Source organism: Suncus etruscus, chromosome 1, assembly GCF_024139225.1.
Source record: "Suncus etruscus isolate mSunEtr1 chromosome 1, mSunEtr1.pri.cur, whole genome shotgun sequence".
Taxonomy (NCBI): Eukaryota; Metazoa; Chordata; class Mammalia; order Eulipotyphla; family Soricidae; genus Suncus; species Suncus etruscus.
The window spans coordinates 84,756,084-84,781,532 of NC_064848.1; the positions used below are offsets into that span (position 1 = coordinate 84,756,084).

Below are 25,449 nucleotides of genomic sequence, written 5' to 3' on the forward strand. Positions count from 1 at the left end.
TTGGCATAGAAAGTATATGTTAAAAATTGAACATATTTATATATTTAAGTATACCAGCAAACAGAATTCTCCTAAAAATTTTAGCTAAAAGATTTTTTTACAGATTATCTGGTGTTTTCCAGGTGGAAAGTATTATCACAAATTATGTCTTTCTCCTTTGGGCATATTCTCAACTTCTTTTCCATTTCTTACTAAATTAGATAATACTTTTGGAACAACGTTGACTATAAATAATGATAGCAATCATAGCAGACATTTCTTGGTAATGCTAAAATGCTTTTATTTGGGGGCCGGAGAGGTGCCATAGCGGCGTTTGCCTTGCAAGCAGCCGACCCAGGACCTAAGGTGGTTGGTTTCAATCCCAGCATCCCATATGGTCACCCGTGCCTGCCAGGAGCTATTTCTGAGCAGGTGAGCAGGTAGCCAGGAGTAACCCCTGAGCACCACCAGGTGTGGCCCAAAAAACCAAAAAAAAAAAAAAAAAAAGAATGCTTTTATTTTATTTTATTTTTTGTTGTTGTTTTTCAGCCACACCCATTTGATGCTCAGGGGTTACTCCTGGCTAAGCGCTCAGAAATTGCCCCTGGTTTGGGGGCACCATATCGAACCGAGGTCCTTCCTTGTCTAGTGCTTGCAAGGCAGATACCTTACCTCTAGTGCCACCTTCACCGGTCCCGAATGCTTTTATTTTTTCATGAAATATATGCCAGGGATATAACTAAGCAGTAGAGAACTTACTTTGTATGTGAATTTGATCCCTGGCACTGCAAAAATAAGCAAATATAAATATATTTTATATATTTTTCTAATGGGGCCAGAGTGATAGTACAATGAGAAGAGCATTTTCCTTGCATGCTGCTGACTCATTTTGATTTCTGACACCCTGTATGGTCTTTTGAATCTGCCAGACGTGATCCCTCATGGCAGAGCTAGGTGTAAGCCCTAGTTGGTGTGGCCCAATAAAACATACTTATGTATAGTGTTTTGGTGATTTGGAGACTATACCCAATGGTATTTAGGGGCTATTCCTGGTTCTGCACTCAGAAATTACCTCTGGCAGGCTCAGGGGACTATTTGGGATTCCAGGGATTGATCCAAGGTCAACTACATATAAGGCAAACACCCTACACCAGCTTTGCTATTGCTCCAGTTCCCTATATATTAATTTTTTTTTTTTTTTTTGGTTTTTGGGCCACACCCAGCATTTCTCAGGGGTTACTCCTGGCTGTCTGCTTAGAAATAGCTCCTGGCAGGCACGGGGGACCATATGGGACACTGGGATTCGAACCAACCACCTTTGGTCCTGGATCGGTGCTTGCAAGGCAAACACCGCTGTGCTATCTCTCCGGGCCCTATATATTAATTTTTTAATTTAATCAAACTTAGGTCTTCTGCATGCAAAGCATATGCCTGGCTTTAAGTTTTCAATCTACAGTAGCTATACTCTTCATTTGTCACATTGACAATCTAGTTAATTGATTTCATAGAATTTTTACATTCTAGATTTTCCTGACTCTTTCATTTATGCTATTTAATATATTCTTTCATCTTTTCTTTCTTTTAATCCTCTTGGGACTTTTGTGCCACACCAATTGTGCTCAGGGCTCATTCCCTTTTTGTTTTTGTTTTTGTTTGTTCTTTTTTTGGTTTTGGGTTACATCGGCAGTGATCAGGGGTTACTCTTGGTTCTGCGTTCAGAAATCACTCCTGGCAGGGGCCATATGGATGCCAGGAATAGAGACGGGGTCCATCCTGTGTTGACTGTATGAAAGGCAAACACCCTCTGTGTTATCGCTCTGGCCCTTTGGGCTCATTCCTGATGGTGCTCTGGAACCACATGGGTTGCTTGGGGTTGAATCTAAGTAGGCAACATGCAAGACAAACACCCTCCATGCTCCAACTCGTATTCCTATCTTGTTTAGAACAGATACCATATAAATATTCCCAACCATCTTCTGGCATTTAATTTATTCACTTTTCACTTAGCAAATATCTATTGGCAAATTCTATACAGGGCATTAGAGAGTCTTCTTTGGACTTTTCACCTAATAGATTACTAGGTTGATAGGAGTTGGCTACTAAAAGCATATTTAATGTATGATTTTGCAACACTTTTGGCCCTAGGGATATTTTTCTTCCTGATTGAAGTAGACTTTGATATACAGCATTATTTTGGCTTTAGTTGTATACACAATGATTCGGTATCTGTATACTTTGTGAAATGATCAGGTAAGTCAATTTGCCATCTTGGCAAACTGTCAACTTGTAATACAATAGTATTGATTATAGTCCCATCCCATGCTCTTTATTACCTGGAATATTTCTGAACTTAATTGTCACATGTAGCAATGTGAAATCTACTTAGAATACTACTCTAGGAAAAAATGAGGGATCTCTTATCATCTTTGCTCTGTTTGGTGTGTGCTTGATAGAAAATTTTCCTTAGATCCAAATAGTAACAAACTTCCCAGTGATTATACAACTTGTCCGGTGATGTTAAAACTAGACAAAATATTTGGATGAGACTTTATGGAGTAATGGTGAATGTTGAGCATAGTACAGTGGGTAGGGCACTTGTCTTTAGCAGTAATCCCTGAGCACCATCAGGTGTAGTTCTAAAATGAAATATGTCTATAAAAATATTGTCTTGGGGGGCGGGCGGTGGCGCTAAAGGTAAGGTGCCTGCCTTGCCTGCGCTAGCCTTGGACGGACCTCGGTTCGATCCCCCGGTGTCCCATATGGTCCCCCAAGCCAGGAGCAACTTCTGAGCACATAGCCAGGAGTAACCCCTGAGCATTACCGGGTGTGGCCCAAAAACCAAAAACCAAAAAAAAAAATTGTCTTGGGCCGAATAGATAGCATGGAGGTAGGGCATTTGCCTTGCACGCAGAAGGAGGGTGGTTCGAATTCCGGCATCCCATATGGTTCCCCAGCCTGCCAGGAGCGATTTATGAGCACAGAGCCAGGAGTAACCCCTGAGCACTGCCAGGTGTGACCCCAAAACCAAATATATATATATATATATATATATATATATATATATATATATATGTGCGTGTGTGTGTGTGTGTGTGTGTGTGTGTGTGTGTGTGTATAGTCTTGCTGTAGTAATAGTACAGTGGGTAAGGCTCTTGTCACACTCAGCTGACCTGAGTTCCATCCCTGTCATCCCATATCTCATCCTCTGATCTCCACAAGGATTATGGAATAATTCCTGAGTGCAAAGTCAGGAGTGATTCCTGAGCACTGCTGGATATGATCACACACACACAAAATTGACCCAGAAAAATAGTACAGTAGGTGGGGCACTTGCTTTGCATGCTGTTGACCTAGGTTTGATCAACAGCACCATATATGGTACCCCAGGACTGATCCCTGAGCACAAGCCACAATTAAACCCTGAGCATTACTGGGTATGCTCCTCACCTAAAAAATGTGACTTACAGAAACATGTGCATCTTGTAGATACCTCTTTCTGATTATATTTAACATCTTTTTTCTCTTCTAAGGATTCTAAGAACAACAAAATTTTTTTTCCAGGGGCCAGAGCGATAACACAGCGGTAGGGCAGATTCAGGATGGTGGTTCAAATCCCGGCATCCCATATGGTCCCTGAGTCTGCCAGGAGTGATTTTTGAGTGCAGAGCCAGGAGTAACCCCTCAGCGTGGCTATGTGTGACCCCCCCAAAATTTTTTTTTTCCAGGTATGGATTTAGAGCCAAACCTAGTGATGCACAGGCACTATTCTTGGCATTTTGCTCAGGTACTATAGGGATTCAACCAGGGTCAATAACATATAGGGCTTCTCTACTACAATTTTTTTTTTTCTTTTTAAGCCACACCTGGTGATGCTAAGGGGTTGCTCCTGGCTATGCACTCAGAAATTGCTCCTGGCTTGGGGCATCAAATGGGATGCCAGGGTATTGAACCTTGGTCTGTCCTAGGTCAACTGTGGGCAAGGCAAACGCCCTACTCCTGCGCCACTACTCCAGCCCCATACTCCAATGTTTTATTTTGTTTTAGTTTTTGTTTTTCGAGCCACACCCGTTTGATGCTCAGGGGTTAACCCTGGCTAAGCGCTCTGAAATTGCCCCTGGCTTGGGGGGACCATATGGGATGCCAGGGGATCGAACCGAGGTCCTTCCTTGGCTAGCGCTTGCAAGGCAGACAGACACCTTACCTCTAGCTCCACCTCATCGGCGCCACTGCAATTTTTTAAATCTTTTCTTCCTTGGCCCATGAAGCCTCAGATTGTCTCTTTATTGTCCTCATGTCTCTGTAGCAGACCCAGCTCTTTTAAAAAATTTTGAAGAGAGGGCTGGAGACATAGTACAGTGGGTAAGGTGCTTGATTAACTTGCAGCCAATCAAAGTTCAACCCCTGGCATTCCATATGGTCTCATAGCCTCACCAGGAGTGATCCCTGAGAGCAGAGCCAGGAGCACAGCCCATCCCAACCAAACCAAACCAAACCAAACCAAACATTACTATTTGTAATATAAATAGTTCTGTTCTCAGGGCTTACTCCTGGCTCTGTATTCAGAAATGATTCACTCCTGGCAGGCTCAGGGAACTGCATGGGGTGCCAGGGATTGAATATGGGTTAGCAACATTCAATGCCAGTACCCTATTCACTGTACTGCTTCACGGGCCCCAATAGTTTTTGAAAGGGGTAGAGAATGAGAGTGAAAAAAGATGCTTCCTTTTTTGTTTGTTTGTTTGTTTGTTTGTTTGTTTTTTGGGTCACACCCGGCAGCGCTCAGGAGTTATTCCTGGTTCTACACTCAGAAATCGCTCCTGGCAGGCTCGGGGGACCATATGGGATGCCGGGATTTGAACCACCATCCTTGTGCATGCAAGGCAAATGCTCTACCTCCACGCTATTTCTCTGGCCCCGAAAAAAGATACTTCTATAATGTTTTTCAAACTATATATCAGGACTTATTGCAGAAATTATGAAATCAATTTAGCAAGACTTGAACTCAATTTTGTGTACTGTGAAATTGATTTACTGGGTAGCTGCCAGGGTTTTGTTGTTTGTTTTATTTATGATGGAATAAGAAAATATTAGCATTACATAAGCTGAGTTGATATTGTTTCATAAACTTCTGTTTCCGATAGAAATGAAATATATATTTGCAAGTGAATATATATATGTATTATTATACACTGTCAGTCACATTAGTAAAAAGTGTTATTTTGGACCAAAGACAAGAGAGGTTTAGACTCACTCTTTACCATGTCTCTCTTTTACTATTTCTCTTCTCTTTTTTTAGCTTGCTCCCTCCACCACTGTCATTACTGGTACTAAAGTTGACCCAGAGAGTCTGGCATTTAGGAAGGAAGCTATTTAGACAATAAAGGCCTAACATAAAATCTTAATTCTTTGAACCTCTCTTATATTCTCATTATTCATTTCCCAAACATTTTTATATGCCAAGTCACAATTCTCTGCACTCCTTATTATGTGCTTCCAGCAGATAATTTATTAAGGGTTTACAACGGCAAGGTATTCATAGTTTCATGATGAATATGATATATTATCCTCAAAGTTTGCCACTTTGTGTGGGGTGCTGAAAGAATTTATTTATTATTGCATTTTGCCCTGCTCTCATTTTCTCATTTCCTTATCCTTAGCCTTAAGCCTTTCTAACAAAGTTTAAAAAAGAAAACTAGGGGGCGGAGAGATAGCATTGAGGTAGGGCATTTGCCTTGCATGCAGAAGAATGGTGGTTCAAATCCTGCCATCCCATATGGCCCCCAAGCCTGCCAGGAGTGATTTCTGGGTGGCATAGAGCTAGGAGTAACCCCTGAATGCTGCCGGGTGTGACCCTCCAAAGAAACCAAAAAACAAACAAAAAAAATAGTGTAACTATAAAAATTTCAGGTGTATTTTTTTGTTTGCTTATATTGGGCCATACCTGGCAATGCTCACAGGCATTAGTAGCTCTGCACACAGATCAGCTCTGTACTATCCGTATTGTTTCCCTTAGGTGTATTTTTACATAACAAATACTTATTTTATACCGATTTATGCCAAGTTTTGTTCCAATTGCTTAAACTTTTGTCATCAAAGTAAACAGACAAGAATCTCTACCCTTATAGAATTTAGCAGTCTAATTGGGAAATATATAATGGAAATTGATATAATAAATATTAAAATATACAATGTGCTAGAAGGTAATAATACTATGAGAAAATAAATCAAGGTAAGGTGGCTTGGGGAATCTTAGATTTTGCTAATGTAGGTTACAATTTTATGTTATTAAATATTTTTGTTTGTTTGTTTTGGGGCTACACTTGGTTGTACTCAGGACTTAGTCCTGGCTTTGTGTTAAGGGATCACTCTTGGTGATGCCTGGGGGATTATCAGGGATGCTGGGGATTGAATCCATATTGGCTGCATGCAAAGCAAATATTCTACTCTCTGTAATATCTCTCTGAATCCCCCAAGGCTACAACTATAAATAGGGTAAAAAAGTTAGGTCTTTTTTTTTTTTTTTTTGGTTTTTGGGCCATACCCAGTAACGCTCAGGGGTTACTCCTGGCTATGTGCTCAGAAGTTGCTCCTGGCTTGGGGGACCATATGGGACACCAGGGGATCGAACCGCGGTCCGTCCAAGGCTAGCGCAGGCAAGGCAGGCACCTTACCTTTAGCGCCACTGCCTGGCCCCAAAAGTTAGGTCTTTTTGAGGTGGTACTTTTGTTTTTTGGGGGCTGCCTTCTACGTGATATAGGGGCCCCACTAGTGATTCTTTGTCAAGTGAGGGATGTTGGGCAGACTATGCAGCTGGGGATTGAACTGAGGTCAGTCACATTTAAATTATGTGACTTAACCCCTGTATTATCTTTCTGGCCTCTTGAGGAGGTAACTTTTGAACAGAATCATGGCAGAGCAACGCATTTAGGATAGACAACATGTTAGCCATGGGGTACCAGAAGGAAATGTTTAAGGCATAGCTAAAGTAAAGGTAACATGAGTGTACTTGAATGATGATATTGCTGGGGGAAGGCTGGTATGGCTGGAGTGAGGGAAGAGTAGCAGGAAGGGTTGAAATAATGCCCATGAAGATTGAAGATCAGATATTGTAAGGTCTTTCCTTTGAGTGAAATAGATTTTGAGCAGAGTAGGGTCCTGATCGAACTTTAATCATTAAATGAATTTATCCAGCTGCTCTGTTGAGAATTGATGTTTTGAGGGGGGCACACCCAGTGGTGCTCAGGGGTTACTCGGGGGACCATATGGGATGCTGAAATTCGAACCACTGCCCTTCTGCATGCAAGGCAAATGCCTTACCTCCATGCTATCTCTCAGGCTCAAAAATTCTTTTAATTTAAAACAAACAAACAAACAAACAAAAAAAACTTTTAGACCACACTTGTCAGTGCTCAGTGCTGTATGCTTAGGGTTTTTTTTTAATATGTAATTTTCAGTTTTATTTTTCTTATTTTCCACCAAACTTAAACAGCTTCAAGTCAAGTGATATAGAATGGGTGTGTAGGAGGTTGTGGTGGCAGCAGAGCTAAACTCTAGGTCTGTTTGCTGAATTTTTGAGCTTAAATTTTAACCTATATTCAGTAGCAACCAGAGGAAAAATGTGAGTAGTCGAGTGATTTTGTTGTTGATGAGATTTCAGGAATTTAATTTGACGTCTGTGGTCTGTGTATAGAATGACGTGTAGGACGGTGGAGAGAGGAGACAGGAAAGCCAGCAAGATTATTGCATTATTCATGATTGAGGCAGTGAAAATGGAAAAAATAAAATGGATTTGAGATGGATCCAGGTGCCTGACTTTGTGAGGCCTTCCATTTTAGAAACCGTTTTTCCCCTTCTACTCTTTGGAGTGGCTCTATCTTCCTCCTGCTAGAACCAGAGCAATAGCCCAACATTATTATTCTTCCAGAAATGATAGTTTAATATTTTAATGATAGATTAATATTTTTTCTTTTTGGCCTTTATTCTATACCCTGTGGTGCTCAGGTTTTACTTAGGAATTACTCCTGCCAGCCTTGGAGGACTATATGGGATTCTGCATGCAAGGCAAATACTACCTTTTGTACCATTTCTTCAGCCCTACTGGTTTGGATTTAACAAAGTAGAATGAGTCTAACATATATTATCTACATCCAAAACAATAGCCTATCATCCACTGTGTGGACACATGTCTTCTTTACACCAGCTAGATTCCTCCTTCTTGATCTGTTACTATTACCTCACTGAGGTCAACACATCCCAAGTAGGTTTCAGACAGCAGGCGCCGAGTAGTTTCAAAACATAGGATCTCAGGCATAGTGTCAGGAGTGGCCTCCCTTACAAGTGATTTTCCCATGTACCCCCAGTGTGTTTCACTCAGATCCCTTAATCCATTACCTTCCCATGATATTAAGGCAACTTGCCAAATATCACAGAAAAATTGATATAAAATCCTGTAGCACATACTACAATAGTGAGTATGTAGAAACAACAATTGAATATAGAAGTTGTGGTATATGTACACAATGGGATACTATATAGCTATAACAAAAAATATAAGAAAGAGGAAAAAGAGATAAAATCTTGCAGTTTTCTGCAACTTAAATGGAGGGCACCATCTTAAGAGTATTAAGTCGGGCCCAGAGAGATAGCACAGCGGCATTTGCCTTGCAAGCTGCTGATCCAGGACCTAAGGTGGTTGGTTCAAATCCCGGTGTCCCATATGGTCCCCCGTGCCTGGCAGGAGCTATTTCTGAGCAGACAGCCAGGAGGAACCCCTGAGTACCGCCGGGAGTGGCCCAAAAACCAAAAAAAAAAAAAAAAGAGTATTAAGTCAAAAGGAGTACAAATACTAAGTTATTTCACTCATCTTCTACTACAGAGAGACAAAACAAGGGGAATGATGCTATCAAACAATGACAAACCCTTGACCTTGGATTATAAAACTGAATTAACAAAATAGTTGGGGGAAGGGCCAGCCAAGGGGAATGAAGATCCTCAAACTAGAGGAGTCCTGGGAACAGTGGTTGGGGGACTTTGGGCACCTTGATGGTGATGAGTGCAGTAATCAAGTACATTAAAATGATAAATATTGGGCCAGAGAGATAGCATGAAGTTAGAGCATTTGCCTTGTATGCAGAAGGACGGTGGTTCGAATCCCGGCATCCCATATGGTTCCCCGAGCCTGCCGGGAGCGATTTCTGAGTGTAGAGCCAGGAGTAACCCCTGAGCGCTGACAAGTGTGACTCTCTCCCAAAAAAGATAAATCTTGAGGACTGGAGCAGCAGCTCCAACTATAGCAGGTAGGTTGCTTGCCTTGCACATTTCTGACCTGGGTTTGATTTCTGGCATCCCCTGTGTTTCACCAAGCACAATTAGGAATGATTTCTAGGCACAGAGTTAGAAGTAACCTCTAAGTATTTCCAGATGTGACTCCCAAAACTCAAAAACAAGGGTCCAGAGAGCTAGCATGGAGGTAATGCATTTGCCTTGCATATAGAAGGACGGTGGTTTGAATCCCGGCATCCCATATGGTCCCACGAGCCTGCCAGGAGGAATTTCTGAGTGTAGAAGAGCCAAGAGTAACCCCTGAGCGCTGCCGGGTGTGACCCAAAAACAAACAAACAAAAAAAAAATCAAAAACAAAACCCAAATTAAATCTTTTTTTTTTTTTTTTGGTTTTTGGTTTTTGGGTCACACCTGGCAGCGCTCAGAGACCACTCTGGGCTCTATGCTCAGAAATCGCCCCTGGCAGGCTCGGGGGACCATATGGGATGCTGGGATTTGAACCCCCATCCTTCTGCATGCAAGGCAAATACCTTACCTCCATGCTATCTTTCTGGCCTCCAAAATGTTAAATCTTAACTTTATGATGACCAGTTTACCTACCGTATTTTCTAGCATATAAGATGACTGGGTGTATAAGACGACCCCCTAATTTTGCAGTTAAAACATAGGCTTAGGCCTATATTCGCTGTATCAGACAGAACGTTCCTGTGATGCAACTGTATGCACCACAGTAAGCCAATCACAGCAAGCAAAGGTTTAAAGGTTATACTGTAATAGACTTCCTCTCTGACTCTGGCCAATCTGAGCAGGCTTTTTACAGTGTAGATTCGGGTCCAGAACACTGTCTAACTTGCATGCATAAAAAGCCTGCTTGGATTGGCTGAGTTAGAGAGGCGGTCCGAGCAGCCTGGCAGTGATTGGTGCAGGATCGAGTTGGAAAATTTGTTTTGTGGCAATATTCAGACAATTTTCGGTTAGCGGCATATTGAAACATTTTTTGGGATATACTCGGCATATAAGACGACCCCCGATTTTCGGTTGACTTTTTTTGTTTCAAAAGTTGTCTTATACGCTGGAAAATATGGTAAGTCATAATGATAGGTCTCTGCCGGATAGCTCAGTGCTCTGTCTATTCATGTTTTGCTGGCTTTTAACTCTCAAAAATGGTAAGGGACCAGAGCTATAGCACAGTGGGTAGAGCGTTGTCTTGCATGTGGCAGACCTAGTTTCAATCCTTGACATCCTATATGGTCCCCCGAGCCTGCCAGGAGTAATTTTTGAGCACAGAGCCAGGAGTAAACCCTGAGCATCACCAGGTATGCCCCTCTCAAAAGAAAAAACCACCACCAATAACAACAACAACAAGAAAAAAATGATAATTAAAGTCTAAACATTTAAAATGAGAAGCCTAAGGGCCTTAGCAATAGCACAGTGGTAGGGCATTTGCCTTGCATGTGGCCAACACAGGATGGACCTCAGTTCGATTCCCGGGCAGCTCATATGGTCCCCTGAGCTGCCAGGAGCAATCTATGAGTGCAGAGCCAGAAGTAACCCTTGAGGACTGCCAGGTATGATCACCTCCCCCAAAAAACAAACAAACAAACAAAAATAATAAATAAAATAAAATGAGAAGCCTATTTAAATGTTGCTTACAATGGGGTTCTGTATCTATCAGTATGTCTATAGAACATTTGAGCAATGTTCTGAAAAATAAAAAAGTGAGTGATACTTGTTTGTTATGTTATCCATGTTACTTGATTTGAGGTTGTCTGATTTTTTTTTTTTTTTATCTCCACAGCCATCCATACAGCTGCAATGGATATGCTGGGAGGATCCGGCGTAGAAAGCCAATGTAGGAAAGTTGATATTATTGCAGATGCTGCATATTCCATATTTAAAAAGCCCAAGAGTTTTACTGGTAACTTTATTATTGATGAGAATATTTTAAAAGAAGAAGGAATACAAAATTTTGATGTCTATGCAATTAAACCAGGTAATGCATATAGTTATTTTTAAAACATGTGTGTTTCTATAATAGGTGCATCTGTGTTATGTGACTGTGTTTATAGAATTTGTATATATTCTTTTTTTTTGTTTTGTTTTTTTGTTTTTTGTTTTTTGGGCCACATCCAGCGGTGCTCAGGGGTTACTCCTGGCTGTCTGCTCAGAAATAGCTCTTGGCAGGCACGGGGGACCATATGGGACACCGGGATTTGAACCAACTACCTTAGGTCCTGGATCGGCTGCTTGCAAGACAAATGCCACTGTGCTATCTCTCCGGGCCCAGTATATATTCTTTAAAACTGACTTTCTAACTAAGGGGGAAAGTTCCAATGACTTGACTCTAAAAAGAAGGAAAGGAGGGGCCGGAATGATAACACAGTGATAGGGCATTAGCCTTGCATACGGCCCACCGGGATGGACCCGGGTTTAATCCCCGGCATCCCATATGGTCCCCTGAGCCTTCCAGGAGTGATTTCTGAGTGCAGAGCCAGGTGCACCTCCCTCCCAAAAAAAAAACATTCTTCTCTAAAGTGGAAAATGATGATGATGACTTTTCCACTTTTTAAAATATAATATATCCACAATTATAAATATAACACTTTGCAATAATAAGCAGTATAACTGTCACTTAAAGTTATAATTAATTGGGGCTGGAGAGATAGTATGGAGGTAGGGCATTTGCCTTGCATGCAGAAGGACAATAGTTTGAATTCCGGCATCCTATATGGTCCCCCGAGCCTGCCAGGAGCGATTTCTGAGTGTTAGAGTCAGGAGTAACCCCTGAGCGCTGCTGGGTGTGATCCAAAAACAAAATCAAAACCAAAAAAAGTTATAGTTATTTGTACTAAAGTATATTTTATATATGTGTGTATAAATGTATTTATTGTTTTTTTTTTTACTATGGATTGAACTCGATCTCATTTTAAAAGCAATAAAAGTACATATAAGGGCCAGAGCTATAGTACAGCAGTAGGGCATTTGCTTTACACATGGCCAATTTGGGGAGATCCCTATAGAGCCAGAAGTAACCTCTGGTCATCGCTGGGTGTGGCCCCAAACAAAAAAATAAAGTGCAAGGGTTGAGCAGTGGCACAGCATTAGGGTGTTTGTCTTGCATGTAGCTGACCCAGGACGGACTGCGGTTCTATGGGTAACATCCCATATGGTCCCCCGAGCCAGGAGCAATTTCTGAGCATAGAGCCATGAGTAACCCCTGAGAGTCACCAAGTGTGGCCCAAAAACAAGCAAGCAAACAAACAAAATGTGCATATATGTATATGACATATACACATATATATATATGTATGCAAGTGCATATATAAGTGTATATATCTGTTTAGGTGCCATATCTGGCAATACTCATGACTCTGTTCTCAGCAATCATTTCTTTTTTTTTTTTTGTTTTTGTTTTTGTTTTTGGGTCACACCTGGCAGTGCTCAGGGGTTACTCCTGGCTCCATGCTCAGAAATTGCTCCTGGCAGGCACGGGGGACCATATGGGATGCCAGGATTTGAACTGATGACCTTCTGCATGAAAGGCAAATGCCTTACCTCCATGCTATCTCTCCGGCCCCCTCAGCAATCATTTCTGGTAGGGCTGGTGGACCATATGGAGTGTTAGGGATTGAACCCTGCTCTGCCACATGCAAGGCAAACATTCCACCTGCTGGACTATTGTTCCAACTTCTAAAAGTATATTTTAATACTATTGTTTGTTTTTTGGGTCACATCTGGCAGCACTCAGGGGTTACTTCTGGCTCTGCACTCAGAAATTACTCCTGGCAGGCACTGGGAACCATATGGGATGCCAGGATTCAAACCACCATTTGTCCTGTGGTGGTGGTGTGCAAGGCAAACATCCTTCAGCTGTGCTATCTCTCCGGCCCCCACTATTCACAATATTAAAGCTCCTATATGATATAAACCCCATGTTTATTTTTGTGTCAACCATGTTTTGACTCTTTAATTTGAACCAAAATGAATTCCACAGCTTTTTTTTTTTTTTTTTTCTTTCCGGACCACACCCGTTTGATGCTCAGGGATTACTCCTGGCTAAGCGCTCAGAAATTGCCTCTGGCTTGGGGGGACCATATGGGACACAGGGGAATCGAACCGCCTACCTTCCTTGACTAGCGCTTGCAAGGCAGACACCTTACCTCTAGCGCCACCTCACTGGCCCATCTATAACTTTTTTATTTTGGTTTTTGAACCACACCTGGTGGCACTCGGGGCTAGGCATTTCTGTCTCTGTGCTTAGAAATTACTCCTGGTAGGCTCAGGACCATATGGGATGCTGGGAATCAAACTTGGGTCTGTCCCTGGCCAGCCCTGTGCTAGGCAAACCCTAACCCTAACCCTAACCCTAGTGAATTATTGCTCTGGCCCTGTTTCCATGTAACTTTTTTTTTTTTTTTTTTTTGGGTTTTTGGTTTTTGGTTTTTGGATCACATCTGGCGATGCTCAGGGTTTACTCCTGGCTATCTGCTCAGAAATAGTTCCTGGCAGGCACGGGGGACCATATGGGACACCGGGATTTGAACCAACCACCTTTGGTCCTGGATCAGCTGCTTGCAAGGCAAACGCCGCTGTGCTATCTCTCTGGGCCCTCCATGTAACTTTTAAGGCAATTCTGTGAGGGAAGTAAATGTTTCCTGATGAAAAATAATGGACTTTAGGCATGGGATGGAGGTTGGTGGAAGAGTGCCTCCTGTCTGAGGCCATAGTTTGATCCCTGACACTCTCCAGACTCAGAAGAGAAAGAATACACAGTTTGGGAGAAGACAACCAGGTCCAGATTCTAACTTGACTTCTCACTAGCTGTGCAGTGTCAAGCTCAGCTTCCTTTTCTCTGAGCCCCATTCACTGGTAAAATTAAGAAATGCTATCTTCCACTAGGATTTTTAAAGAACTAAATTCAATAATGTGTTTAATGTGCTTGGCCCAGTGCCAGGTGCATGAGGCAGTCACAGAATTCAGTCGTGATTATTTATAGTAGGAAACAGCCTCCAAGCCCTCCAGTTATCAGCGTCAGACTAAACCATGTCCAGGTGCTCTGGGCTCTGGGACAGTATAATGATCACTCTAGGTCTTTAAAGATGCAGTAATTTAAATCTGAATGAAAAATTGAGCACTGAGAATTTAATTGGATTAAATAGTATAGTATTAGGGCAGGTATATCAAAGACCAGGGCATTCCTGCCCTCCAGTTTTTAAATTTTCAGCAAGGGAAAAGAGAGCTGGAGATGAGAAACAAGTTCTTCCCAAGGAGTCTCCTTCTTTAGCAGATCTGGTAAGGCCTGAGCCCTGAGCATTTGGGTTGCCTGGATCTGTGAGAAACAAAAAGGCTCCAAGGGGAGCAGTTTAGGGCCTGGTGACTGGCTGAATCTTCAAGGTACATTGGCCTTGGGGCAGGGTGGGGGGGGGACCGGATTGTGGGGAAAGTATTTTAGCATAACAAAGGCTAAGTGACTTGACAGTTCTCCTGGGGGTCTTTCTCAGCTCTCAAAAAATGAACAAGATTAGGGGCCAGAGCAGTAGCACAGGGGATAGTGAATTTTGCCTTCCTTGCTCACTACTGGGATTTGATCTTGGTATCCCATAAGGTCCCCTGTGCCTGCCAGGAATGATTTCTGAGTGTAGACCCAAGAGTAAATCTGAGCGCCTCTGAGTGTGGCCCCCAAACAAAACAACAATAGAACAACAAAAAGAATGATTTCTCAAATTAAAAAAGCTGAATTATTTATTAAACAGGTATTAAATCTTCATATATTGAATGTTGTTATGTTAATGTGATTTTTTGGGGCATCCATTTTTCAGGCCACCCGTTGTTACCAGATTTCTTCTTAGATGAGTTCCCAGATTCAGTCACCAAGAAGACGGAATCAAGTGGTAAGAGATGATTCTTGGCAAAGAAATAAAGACACTGTCTTAATGTTTTTCTTACAAAACATAGAATTGGAGAGTTTTTTTTTGTTTGTTTGTTTTGGTTTTTGGGCCACACCCGGCGTTGCTCAGGGGTTACTCCTGGCTGTCTGCTCAGAAATAGCTCCTGGCAGGCACGGGGGACCATATGGGACACCGGGATTCGAACCAACCACCTTTGGTTCTGGATCGGCTGCTTGCAAGGCAAACGCCGTTGAGCTATCTCTCCGGGCCCGACAAAGTGGTATTGAAGTCATAAGAGATGACTTGGTCCTCTGTGTAGTTCAAGATGCCCTTTAGGGGCCCCCATGAAGCCTGTTTCATCACTTTCTTGATGTCATCATTTTTTTGTTTGTTTGTTTGGTTTGGTTTTTGGGCCACACCCGGCGTCGCTCAGGGGTTACTCCTGGCTATGCGCTCAGAAATTGCTCCTGGCAAGCACAGGGAACCATATGGGATGCCAGGATTCGAATCACTGTTGGTCCTCAGTAGGCAGTTTGCAAGGCAAACACCCTACTGCTGTGCTATCTCTGTAACCCCTATGTCATCATTTTGGTCACTTTCTCCAGATGTCAGGTCAGATCCATGACAGTCACGTTAGGTGTGGGGATCTTCATAGTGTCTGGTTAGTGTCTGTCTATTCGTAGCCCTGTACACATTTATAAAAGTGATAGGAGGCCATGCCTATCAGTTTCCCATTTAGCTCAGGGATGACCTTGTCCTCAACTTTGGCATCAGTGCATCAGTGGCAACGGGATGATGTTTTGGACTGCCTGTTGGCCATCATGCCACAGCTTTCCACATGGGCCATCCACAGTTTTCTGGGTGGTAGATGGTATGGACTATGGTCATGAAACCCTCTATGATGCCAATGTTGTCATAATGACGTTGCCCAGGGGGCCAAGCAATTGGTAGTGCATTGCTGATGATCTTGAGGGAGTTATCATACTTTTCATTGTTTGCAACCATCACAAATGGGGACATTAGCAGAAGGAATGGGGATTATGATCCTCTTGATGACCCCACTTTAAGTGAGGCCCAGCCTTTTCCAGGGTGGTGAAGACCCCAGGGGACACCATGTCATATCCTGCACCAGCTTCACCCCATTTTATGTTGGTAAGCTCTTGCTTCTGGAAGATGGTGATGGCCTTTCCATTGATAATGTTCTTCCCATTCTTGCCCTTGCTGATGTCATTGAATTTGCCATGGGCGGAATCGTACTTGAACATCTAGACCATGTAGTTAAGGCTAATGAAGATAGCTCATTGATTTTTCACAATGTCCACTTTGCCAGAGTTGAAGGAAGCCCTGGTAACCAGGTGGCCAGTGCAATCAAATCCTTTCAGTCCGACCTTCAGCATCATTGCTCCAGGTTGCAGTTGGCATGGTGTGAAAAGAGGTGGCATCTGTCAAACTTGGAGAAGCAGAGAGCCGCATATATCTTTTTGAATTAATGAAAGAAACAAACCCTATATTCTCAACCAGGACTTAAATTGCTTTCCTAACACCTGAATACTTAAAAGTTTTTTCATTAGCATATCCCCCTCAGTAATCCAATTTATTAATTTATAATGAGAAGTTGCCATCTCATAGACTAAACTTGCAGTTGCTGTGATCAACCTTTTTCTTCCCTCTGGGCATAATTACAGAGGAAACAGAATCCTAATCAGAAGGCTGTTATTTCATGACTGTGGAGTTAAAACAAGAGCAGTAAAATGTCAGATGTATGTTTAAGTGGCATTAGGCTTTGAAATAGGAATGCTTTTGCCTTTGGGATGGAAATCCATCAAGTTTGCGCAGCGCAATCCCTGCATTCCTCCCAATGTGACAGGTACCCTCATCTTTGACGTCACACTAATCACATTCCTTTGGCTTTTCATCCTAGTGTTGAAGTGAGAACTTATTTCTGTGACTTTTTTCTCTCCTTCCCTGTTCAGGTCACTAGACTTTGTGACATATTCTGTAGATTGGATCATGTGTTTATTTAGCCTAAGAGCTTTGAGGGTCTTTTTAATTTATACATATATATTATTTTGAACAGATCTTTTAGATGTTTATTTCATAGCTCATGTCTCAGAGGTTCATGTTTCCCTTCATCTTTTTTTTTTTTTTTTTTTGGTTTTTGGGCCACACCCAGTAACGCTCAGGGGTTACTCCTGGCTATGTGCTCAGAAGTTGCTCCTGGCTTGGGGGACCATATGGGACACCGGGGGATCGAACCGCGGTCCGTCCAAGGCTAGCGCAGGCAAGGCAGGCACCTTACCTTTAGCGCCACCGCCCGGCCCCTCCCTTCATCTTTAAAGGGGGAGAAATTCAGCTTTCTGTTGCACCCATTTAATGATAAACCAGTCAGTGCCAATTGTATATTTTTTGGTTTCAGTGCTCTGTGTGTGTTTTTGTTGTGTGTGTATTTGTAGAATATGGTAGTTATATAATAATTATAAGCAATATATACAATTTTAAGTTTAAAAAGGTAGTTGATTATGATACTCATACTGGGTAGTGTTTGGAAACCAAGGCTGTACACAAGTAAGGTAAGGGAGAACTTGGGGGCTGAGTGTGGGAACTAACCCAGAAACTTAATGCTGCAAGTATATACTTTACCACTTAGGCTATTCCTAGCCCTGCACACATTTATAAAATATGCTTTCCTTTTTTTGGCGATAAGAAAAGCAATCATGTCATTTATTCATGGATTACCATACCTTTGGAACATGGTTGTTTTTATTTGTTTTGTTTTATTTTGGTGTCATATTAGAGGTGCTCAAAGGTCACACATGGTAGTGCTTGGGGACCATATGGGATGCAAATGCCCTAATCGCTGTGTTCTGGTCTATTATTTATTGCTAGAGTCTTATTTAATTTTTATAGTGGTATTTATGTTGTAATCTTTTTTTTTAACTTTTGGTTGTTTATTTGTTTTACTTTTTGGGGGCCACATTCAGCAATGCTAAGAGGTTACTCCTGGATCTGTACTCAGGAACTACTCCTGGCAATTCAAGGGGAACCATACAAAATGTCAGGGATCGAACCCAAGGTGCCAGCATGCAAGACAAGCCCCTTACTTGTTGTACTAGTGTTGTGGCCCTAATTTTCTCTTTTTTATTATTTTTTTAATTGATTTGTTTTGCTTTTCCTGTGCAACATTCTGAGATTGGCTCCCCCTTCCTTTTCTCCTCTCTTACTGCTTCCATTTTTTCTGGGTTCTGGAAGATCTTTTCACTTGTACTCTTTTACTGATAAGATTTTGTAGTTTCATCTCTGCTCAGAATTGCCTCTAATTTTTTTTTTAATTTTGCTACTTTTTTTTCTCTCAATCTCTCATGTTTTCCATTTTCTTCTCATTTCAGATAATTATATATAACTTTATGGCCACATTTTCATGGGTTCCTTGTGAATTTTAGGGATAGATTTTTGTCCTTTGTATTAGCCTTTTGTTACCCTTGGGGGTACATATTACCACCTGATCCTCTGGGGTTCCTTTTCTGGACATCAACTCACTTTTTATGTTAATTCATCCTATAAGAAGGAATTGCCTTTAGATCCAGTACCATTAAATAACACGAATATATAGGTTGCATTTGCTTATCTAGTGGAATTTTATTTTTCAGAGCTGAGTGTTCTGGTGTGGTACTTATAAAAGGTATATAATATCAGGACTGTTAGATTAGTAGCAATATGCAGGGCTGACAGAGAACCTTCTTTAGCCAGTTTTCTGCTTGAAAATTGCTCTTGGGGGGCCGGGTGGTGGCGCAAGAGGTAAGGTGCCTGCCTTACCTGCGCTAGCCTTGGACAGGACCACGGTTCGATCCCCCGGCGTCCCATATGGTCCCCCAAGCCAGGAGCGACTTCTGAGCACATAGCCAGGAGTAACCCCTGAGCGTCACCGGGTGTGGCCCAAAAACCAAAAAAAAAAAAAAAAAAAAGAAAATTGCTCTTGGGGGGGGGAGATAAAAAAAAAAAAAAAAAAGAAAATTGCTCTTCTCAGCATGCCCTGGCACAAGGTCCTGTCCTTCCCCAGCTTTTTTTCTATCATGTGCTGTGGGGGTTGGCCTTCTTAAGAGACTACCAGGAAGGATTCCTTCTGCCATTGCTTCTAGTTGTGTGGGAGCTGTGACTTGGGAAACTGGACTTAAAAGATAGAGGCTTTTTCTTGAAAGGCAGCTTGGCAAAACAGGATGGAAGCCTAGTCTTTTTTGCGGAGGGCATACCCGATGACGCTCGGATTACTCCTGGTTATGTGCTCAGAAATCACTCCTGGCTTGGGGGACCATTTGGGACAACCATTTGGAATGATGTCCTAGGTCTGATGCTTGCAAGGCAAACGCCCTACCTACCGATGCGCCACCACTTCATCCCCCGGAAGCCTCATCTTCTAGCTGATGTAAGCCCAGAGTCTTGATCAAGGTATTTGAATATGTGAGAATCTTTCAGGGGAGCAAAGCTCCTCATTTTTACAATCTTTCTTGAGGTGAAACTCAAGCAGTTTACCTGTTTTAAATCAACCCTGTCTGGATCACTGTTTTATAGGTTCCAACTTAAGGCCTCAATGCAACACACACACACACACACACACACACACACACACACACACGCGCGCGCGCACGTGTGTGTGTGTGTGTGTGTGTGTGTGTGTGTTTCAGTGATGCAGTATTCCAACACCCAACCCTTCACCAGGGTAACCAGTTTTAATCACTTTAACTATGAGCCATCAATCAGGTGATTTTCTTCCTCTAGCTTCTTTTCCTTGAAAGTCTGAAAACCTCACCTGAAAAGTGATTCTTCTAAAAAATTTTTAGTGTTGTAGTTTCTTTTGTTTTTTTTTTGTTTTTGTTTTTTTCGGGCCACACCCATTTGATGCTCAGGGGTTACTCCTGGCTAAGCGCTCAGAAATTGCCCCTGGCTTGGGGGGACCATATGGGACACTGGGGGATCGAACGTGGTCCTTTTTTGGCTAGCGCTTGCAAGGCAGACACCTTACCTTTAGCGCCACCTCACTGGCCCGGTGTGTTTTATTTTTTTAATGTGTTGAAGCTATACCAGCTTAGAGTTTACCCTTGGCTCTATGCTTAGGGGTTTCTCCTAGAGGACCATATTTGGTGCTAGAAATTGAATTCACTCAACCACATGCAAAGCAATCACTGTATCTATTCTCTGTACTATTTCTCTGGCCCTCAGAACATGTTTTTGAAAGAATTTTTTTCTCATTGAATTCAAAACTTAAAAAATTAAAGTCTAGGGGCCGGAGAGATAGCATGGAGGTAAGGCATTTTGCCTTTCATGCAGGAGGTCATCGGTTCAAATCCCAGCGTCCCATATGGTCTCCCGTGCCTGCCAGGAGCAATTTCTGAGCCTGGAGCCAGGAATAACCCCTGAGCACTGCCGGGTATGACCCAAAAAAACAAAACAAAAACAAAAACAAAAAATTAAAGTCTAGGGACCAGAGAGATAGTACAGTGAGTAAGATGCATGGCCTAAATCGGGTTTCATTTCCATCAACCCCTTATGATCTCTGTGCCCTGCCAAGATTGATCCCTGAGTGCAGAGCCAGGAGTAAGCCCTGAGCATAGCAGGTGTGGCTCCAGAAAAAAAACCATATTTACCTTTGGAATTATGTATTTGAAATTGACAGAATTCAGGAACTCAAATGTGAGTTGGTGGTAAATGTGTGCTTTGCATTGCAAGGAGAGACACCTCGATTTGATCTTCAACAATGCAAACATAAGTAAATAAAATGAAATGTGATAAGTTAAAATTTTCAAGACTTGACACATTAAAATTTTTTTTTAATTTTTCATACTTAGTTTATGTATTTCTCTTCTTTTATTGTTTGTTTTGTTTTGGAGCCACAGCTGTCAGCACTCAGCGTTTACTCCTGGCTTTGCACTCAGAAATTACTTCTGGCTGGGCCGGAGTGATAGCTTAACTGTAGGGCGTTTGCTTTGCACTCAGCCTAACCGGGACGGACTTGGGTTCAATCTCCGGCACCCCATATGGTCCCCCAAGCCTGCCAGGCACAATTTCTGAGCGAAAAGTAAACTCTGAGCATCATCAGGTGGGGCCCAAAAACTAAAAAGAAAGAAAGAAAGAAATTACTCCTGGCAGGCTTGGGGAACATATGCGATACTGAGGATTCAACCCAGGTCAGCCTGGGCAAATGCCAACAAACAGGCACATAGACAAATAAGCAAACACATATCTGCTGTGCTTATCGCTCAGTCTCTGATTTCTCTCCTTTATTTTCATGCAAGGTTGTGTGGTTGTGTTGGGGTGGGGTGGTTCAAGCAATGTTCCAGAGATAGGGCCCACTCTCATCTGGCCGTCTAGATAGCTCTGCCAAGATATGGACCTGGTGGTGCTGGGGACCACCCTGGAGGTTCTAGGAAGGCAAGTGTACATTCCAGAATTTGTTTTTTTGTTTTTGTTTTATTTTGGGGCCACACCAGGTGACTCTCTGGAGTTACTCTTGGCTATGTGCTCAGAAATAGCTCCTGGCTTGGGGGACCATATAGGGACCCCTGGGATCAAACCCAGGTTTGTCCTGGGTCAGCTGCATGCATGGCAAGCACCCTACCGCTGCACTACTGCTTCGGCCCCTGTTTTGTTTTTTGTATTTTGGGCCGTACCTGGTGGTGGCACTCAGGGGTTACTCCTGACTCTGCACTTAGAAATCACTTCTGACAGGCTCGGGGACCATATGGGATGCTGGGAATCGAACCCAGATTGGTTTCTGGTCAGCCATGTGCAAGGCCATATCTCTGTGCTATCTCTCCAGCACCCATACCAGGATTTGAACTAAGGTCTGTGCACTTGGACAGTGCCTCTGAGCACTGAGCTATCTCCCTAGACCCTCCCCTCCACTTCCTCTTATTAAAAAATGTTTTCTTTCCCTTTCCCACTGAAAGTAAATGATTAAGCAGTGGGAAGAACATTTAAAGACTAATACATATTACTAAATTTCCTTCTAGAATCATATACCCACTGGCATTTTATGAAAACCTCCTTACTGCACTGTCAGTATTAAATAGTAGAATACGTATCTGAATTTTTAAATTGGATTTAAATAATAATATCTACGGCAGTGTGCCTTATTCACTTACATTAGCGTACACTTAGAAAGTAATTTATTTTCAAGGAAATACTAAACAGTAGCTTTGCTCCATATAAGCATTACAAAGATTATAGAATGTTAGAAATCATCATGGGGAATGGGGCTTTTTCATATTTAACTGGTATATAGGCACTAGGAACTATTATTGCAAAATGTGTTTCTAAGTTGTGGGGAAAATATGTATGTAGCTTTCTTGATATTTTCAGTCTTTTTATTACTCCTGGTGGGCCTGGGGACTATATGGTCAGGGATCGAACCTGGGTTGGCCACATGCAAGGCAAGCACCCTACCCACTATACTGTCACTTTGGCCCAGTATATTGAAATAATATACCATGTGGCACTTAGGCATTAATTCTGATTCTGTGCTTAGAAATTACTCCTGGTAGGCTCAGGGGACCTTATGAGATACCAGGGATTGAACCTGCTGGGGCAGCTGCATGCGAGGTAAATACCCTTCCTGCTGTGCTGTCTATTCTGGCCCAAGTATGTATATTTTTATTGTTTTTATTTACTTATTTAGTTATTTATTTAGTTATTTTTGGCTTTGGGGCCAGACCCAGCAGTGCTCAGGGATTACTCCTAGCTCTGTGCTCAGAAATTGCTCCTGGCTTGCTTGGGGGACCATATGGGATGCTGGGAATCAAACTGGGGTCCATCCAGGGTTGGCAACATACAAGGCAAATGCCCTACCATGTATTCAGACTCAGGCCCCCCTCATTTTTATTGTTAAATTTGGTATTTAGTGAGACTTACCTACAGTAATATCTATCCTGTTCTATTACTTGTTTTTTTCACTCATTGAAGTCTTTCCAGGCCAGGTCTTCATACATTCTTTTTTTTTTTTTTTGGTTTTGGTTTTTTGGGTCATACCCGGCAGCGCTTAGGGGATACTCCTGGCTCTATGCTCAGAAATCGCTCCTGGCAGGCTCGGGGGACCATATGGGATGCTGAGATTCAAAACACCATCCTTCTGCATGCAAGGTAAACTCCTTACCTCCATTCTATCTCTTCGGCCCCGCTTTTTTTTTTTTCCTTTATCACTATATATTGGACCATCTTTTCAACAACTGCCATTAGCTCTTCAGTCACTGTGGGAATGAAATCTAGAGTCTGTACTTTGTGAACAAACTGAATGGCTGCTCTGGATGTCTTTGTTTATTCTAATTCCTCCTTCAAGACACTTGAAAGCCCAGCCTATCTTGGCTAGCCATGATAGTCATGGTCTCCTCTGCAATGACCCAGTTCTTTCTTTTGTAATTGAAATTGCTACTTTTCTTTTGGAAGGGGGCTTGAGGGAGGGCACACCGTCTGTGTTCTGGGATTATTTCTGGCTCTGAGCTCAGGAATTTCTCCTGACTGTGCTCAGAGCACCACCATAGAGATGCCAAGGATAGAATTGGATTCATTGGATTTTCTGTCAGCCACGTGCAAGGCAAATGTCCTCCCCACTGTACTTTCACTCTGGCCCTGCTTTTTGTTTTTGATTTTATTTATTTTAAACTTTTTGGGTTTTGGGTCACACGGGCCATGCTCAGGGGTTACTTCGGCTCTGTGCTCAGAAATAACTCCTGGCAGGCTTGGGGGACCACATGAGATGCCAGAGATCCAACTTGGGTCCGTCCTGGGTTGGCCACATGCAAGGCAAATGCCCTACCGCTGTGCTATCACTCCAACCCAACACTATACTTTTAGGATGTTCTCCCCACACCACCACCAAAGTGCCAGTAATCCTCCACCACTGATCATCAGACCCTATGCCTCTGGTAACCTCATCCTGCAGATAGAATGCAGAGCTTATGAAAAGTGTTTTCCCCATACAGTTTCTTTTACTTTCTCCTTGACATGAAATAGACTCCTTTTTCATAAAGTAACTGTCCACTTAAGTGCAGATTTATTTCTGGATTCTCCGTCTTGTTTCATTGATCTGTGTGTCTTTTTCTTTAATTCCAATACTGTACTCCTTTATTTGCAGTCTAATTTGAAATTATAGAATTTACCACTTCCATTCTGCATCTAAGGATTGCTCTAGATATTGGTGTCTTTAGTGATTTTTTTCTTTGTTTTTGATCAGTGCTCAAGGCTTACTCCTGGATATGTGCTTGAGGATCATTTCTGGTAGTGTTTGAGGAACAATGATATGTTGTACTGGGGATCAGACTGGGGTAAGCTACAAGAGTCTTCCCCCCAATATTATTTCTCCAGCCCCAACTTCTTTTTTGTCTATTTGTTTTAGTTTTGGGGCCACACCCAGTGGTGCTCAGGGGTTACTCCTGGCTCTGCACCAGAAATTACTCCTGGCAGACTCCGGGGACCAGATGGGATGCTGAGAATCGAACCAGGGTCAGCCAGAACCTGGGTCAGCCACATGCAAGGCAAATGTCCTATTTGGTATGCTGCCACTCTGGCTCCAGCCCCAATTTCTTGACTTAATTTTTGGATGTATGATGTGAAGATATTTTTTTCCATTCAGTAACATCCTTTTTATTTTTTTGGTTATTTTGGCTCACACCCGGCAGCACTCAGGGGTTACTCCTGGCTCTATGCTCAGAAATTGCTCCTGGCAGGCTCAAGGGACCATATGGGATGCCAGGATTTGAACCACTGACCTTCTGCATGCAAGGCAAATGCCTTACCTCCATGCTATCTCTCCAGCCCCTCATTTTTGTTTTTTTGGATTTATTTATTTATTTATTTATTTTTTGGTTTTTGGGTCACACCCGGCAGTGCTCAGGGGTTACTCCTGGCTCTATGCTCAGAAATTGCCCCTGGCAGCCAAAGGGGACCATATGGGATGCCAGGATTTGAACCACTGTCCTTCTGCATGAAAGGCAAATGCCTTACCTCCATCTTATTTCTCTGGCCCCCTCATTTTTGTTTTAATTATAGTTTCTTTTGCAGTGCAGAGCCTTATTTTAACTTGCTATATTCCATTTGTTTATTTTGTTTTTGTTTTTGGGCCACACCTGTTGATACTCAGGGGTAATCCTGGCTATGCACTCAGAAATCGCTCCTGGCTTGGGCGGGCTTGGGGGAACCATATGAGATGCCAGGGGATGAACCTCGTTCATTCTAGGCTACCTCTGTTGCTACCGCTCTGGCCCCTCCATTTGTTTATTTTATTTTGCTTTTGCTTTCCTTGCTGGTGGAATTA

The 25,449-nt window shown here is 42.5% G+C and overlaps 1 protein-coding gene and 1 pseudogene across 1 annotated transcript in view; one reads left to right on the forward strand and one right to left on the reverse strand.

The window, feature by feature from the left end:
• The window catches only part of HSDL2 (hydroxysteroid dehydrogenase like 2), an 85,054-nt gene that overhangs the window by 37,459 nt on the left and 22,146 nt on the right, over positions 1–25,449 (forward strand). The window contains exons 7-8 of the mRNA XM_049784696.1: positions 11,060–11,254; positions 15,081–15,152. Coding sequence (XP_049640653.1) covers positions 11,060–11,254; positions 15,081–15,152 — 267 coding nt within the window. The remainder of the gene's footprint in view (positions 1–11,059; positions 11,255–15,080; positions 15,153–25,449) is intronic.
• On the reverse strand, positions 10,391–16,546 carry LOC126024483 (glyceraldehyde-3-phosphate dehydrogenase-like; annotated as a pseudogene).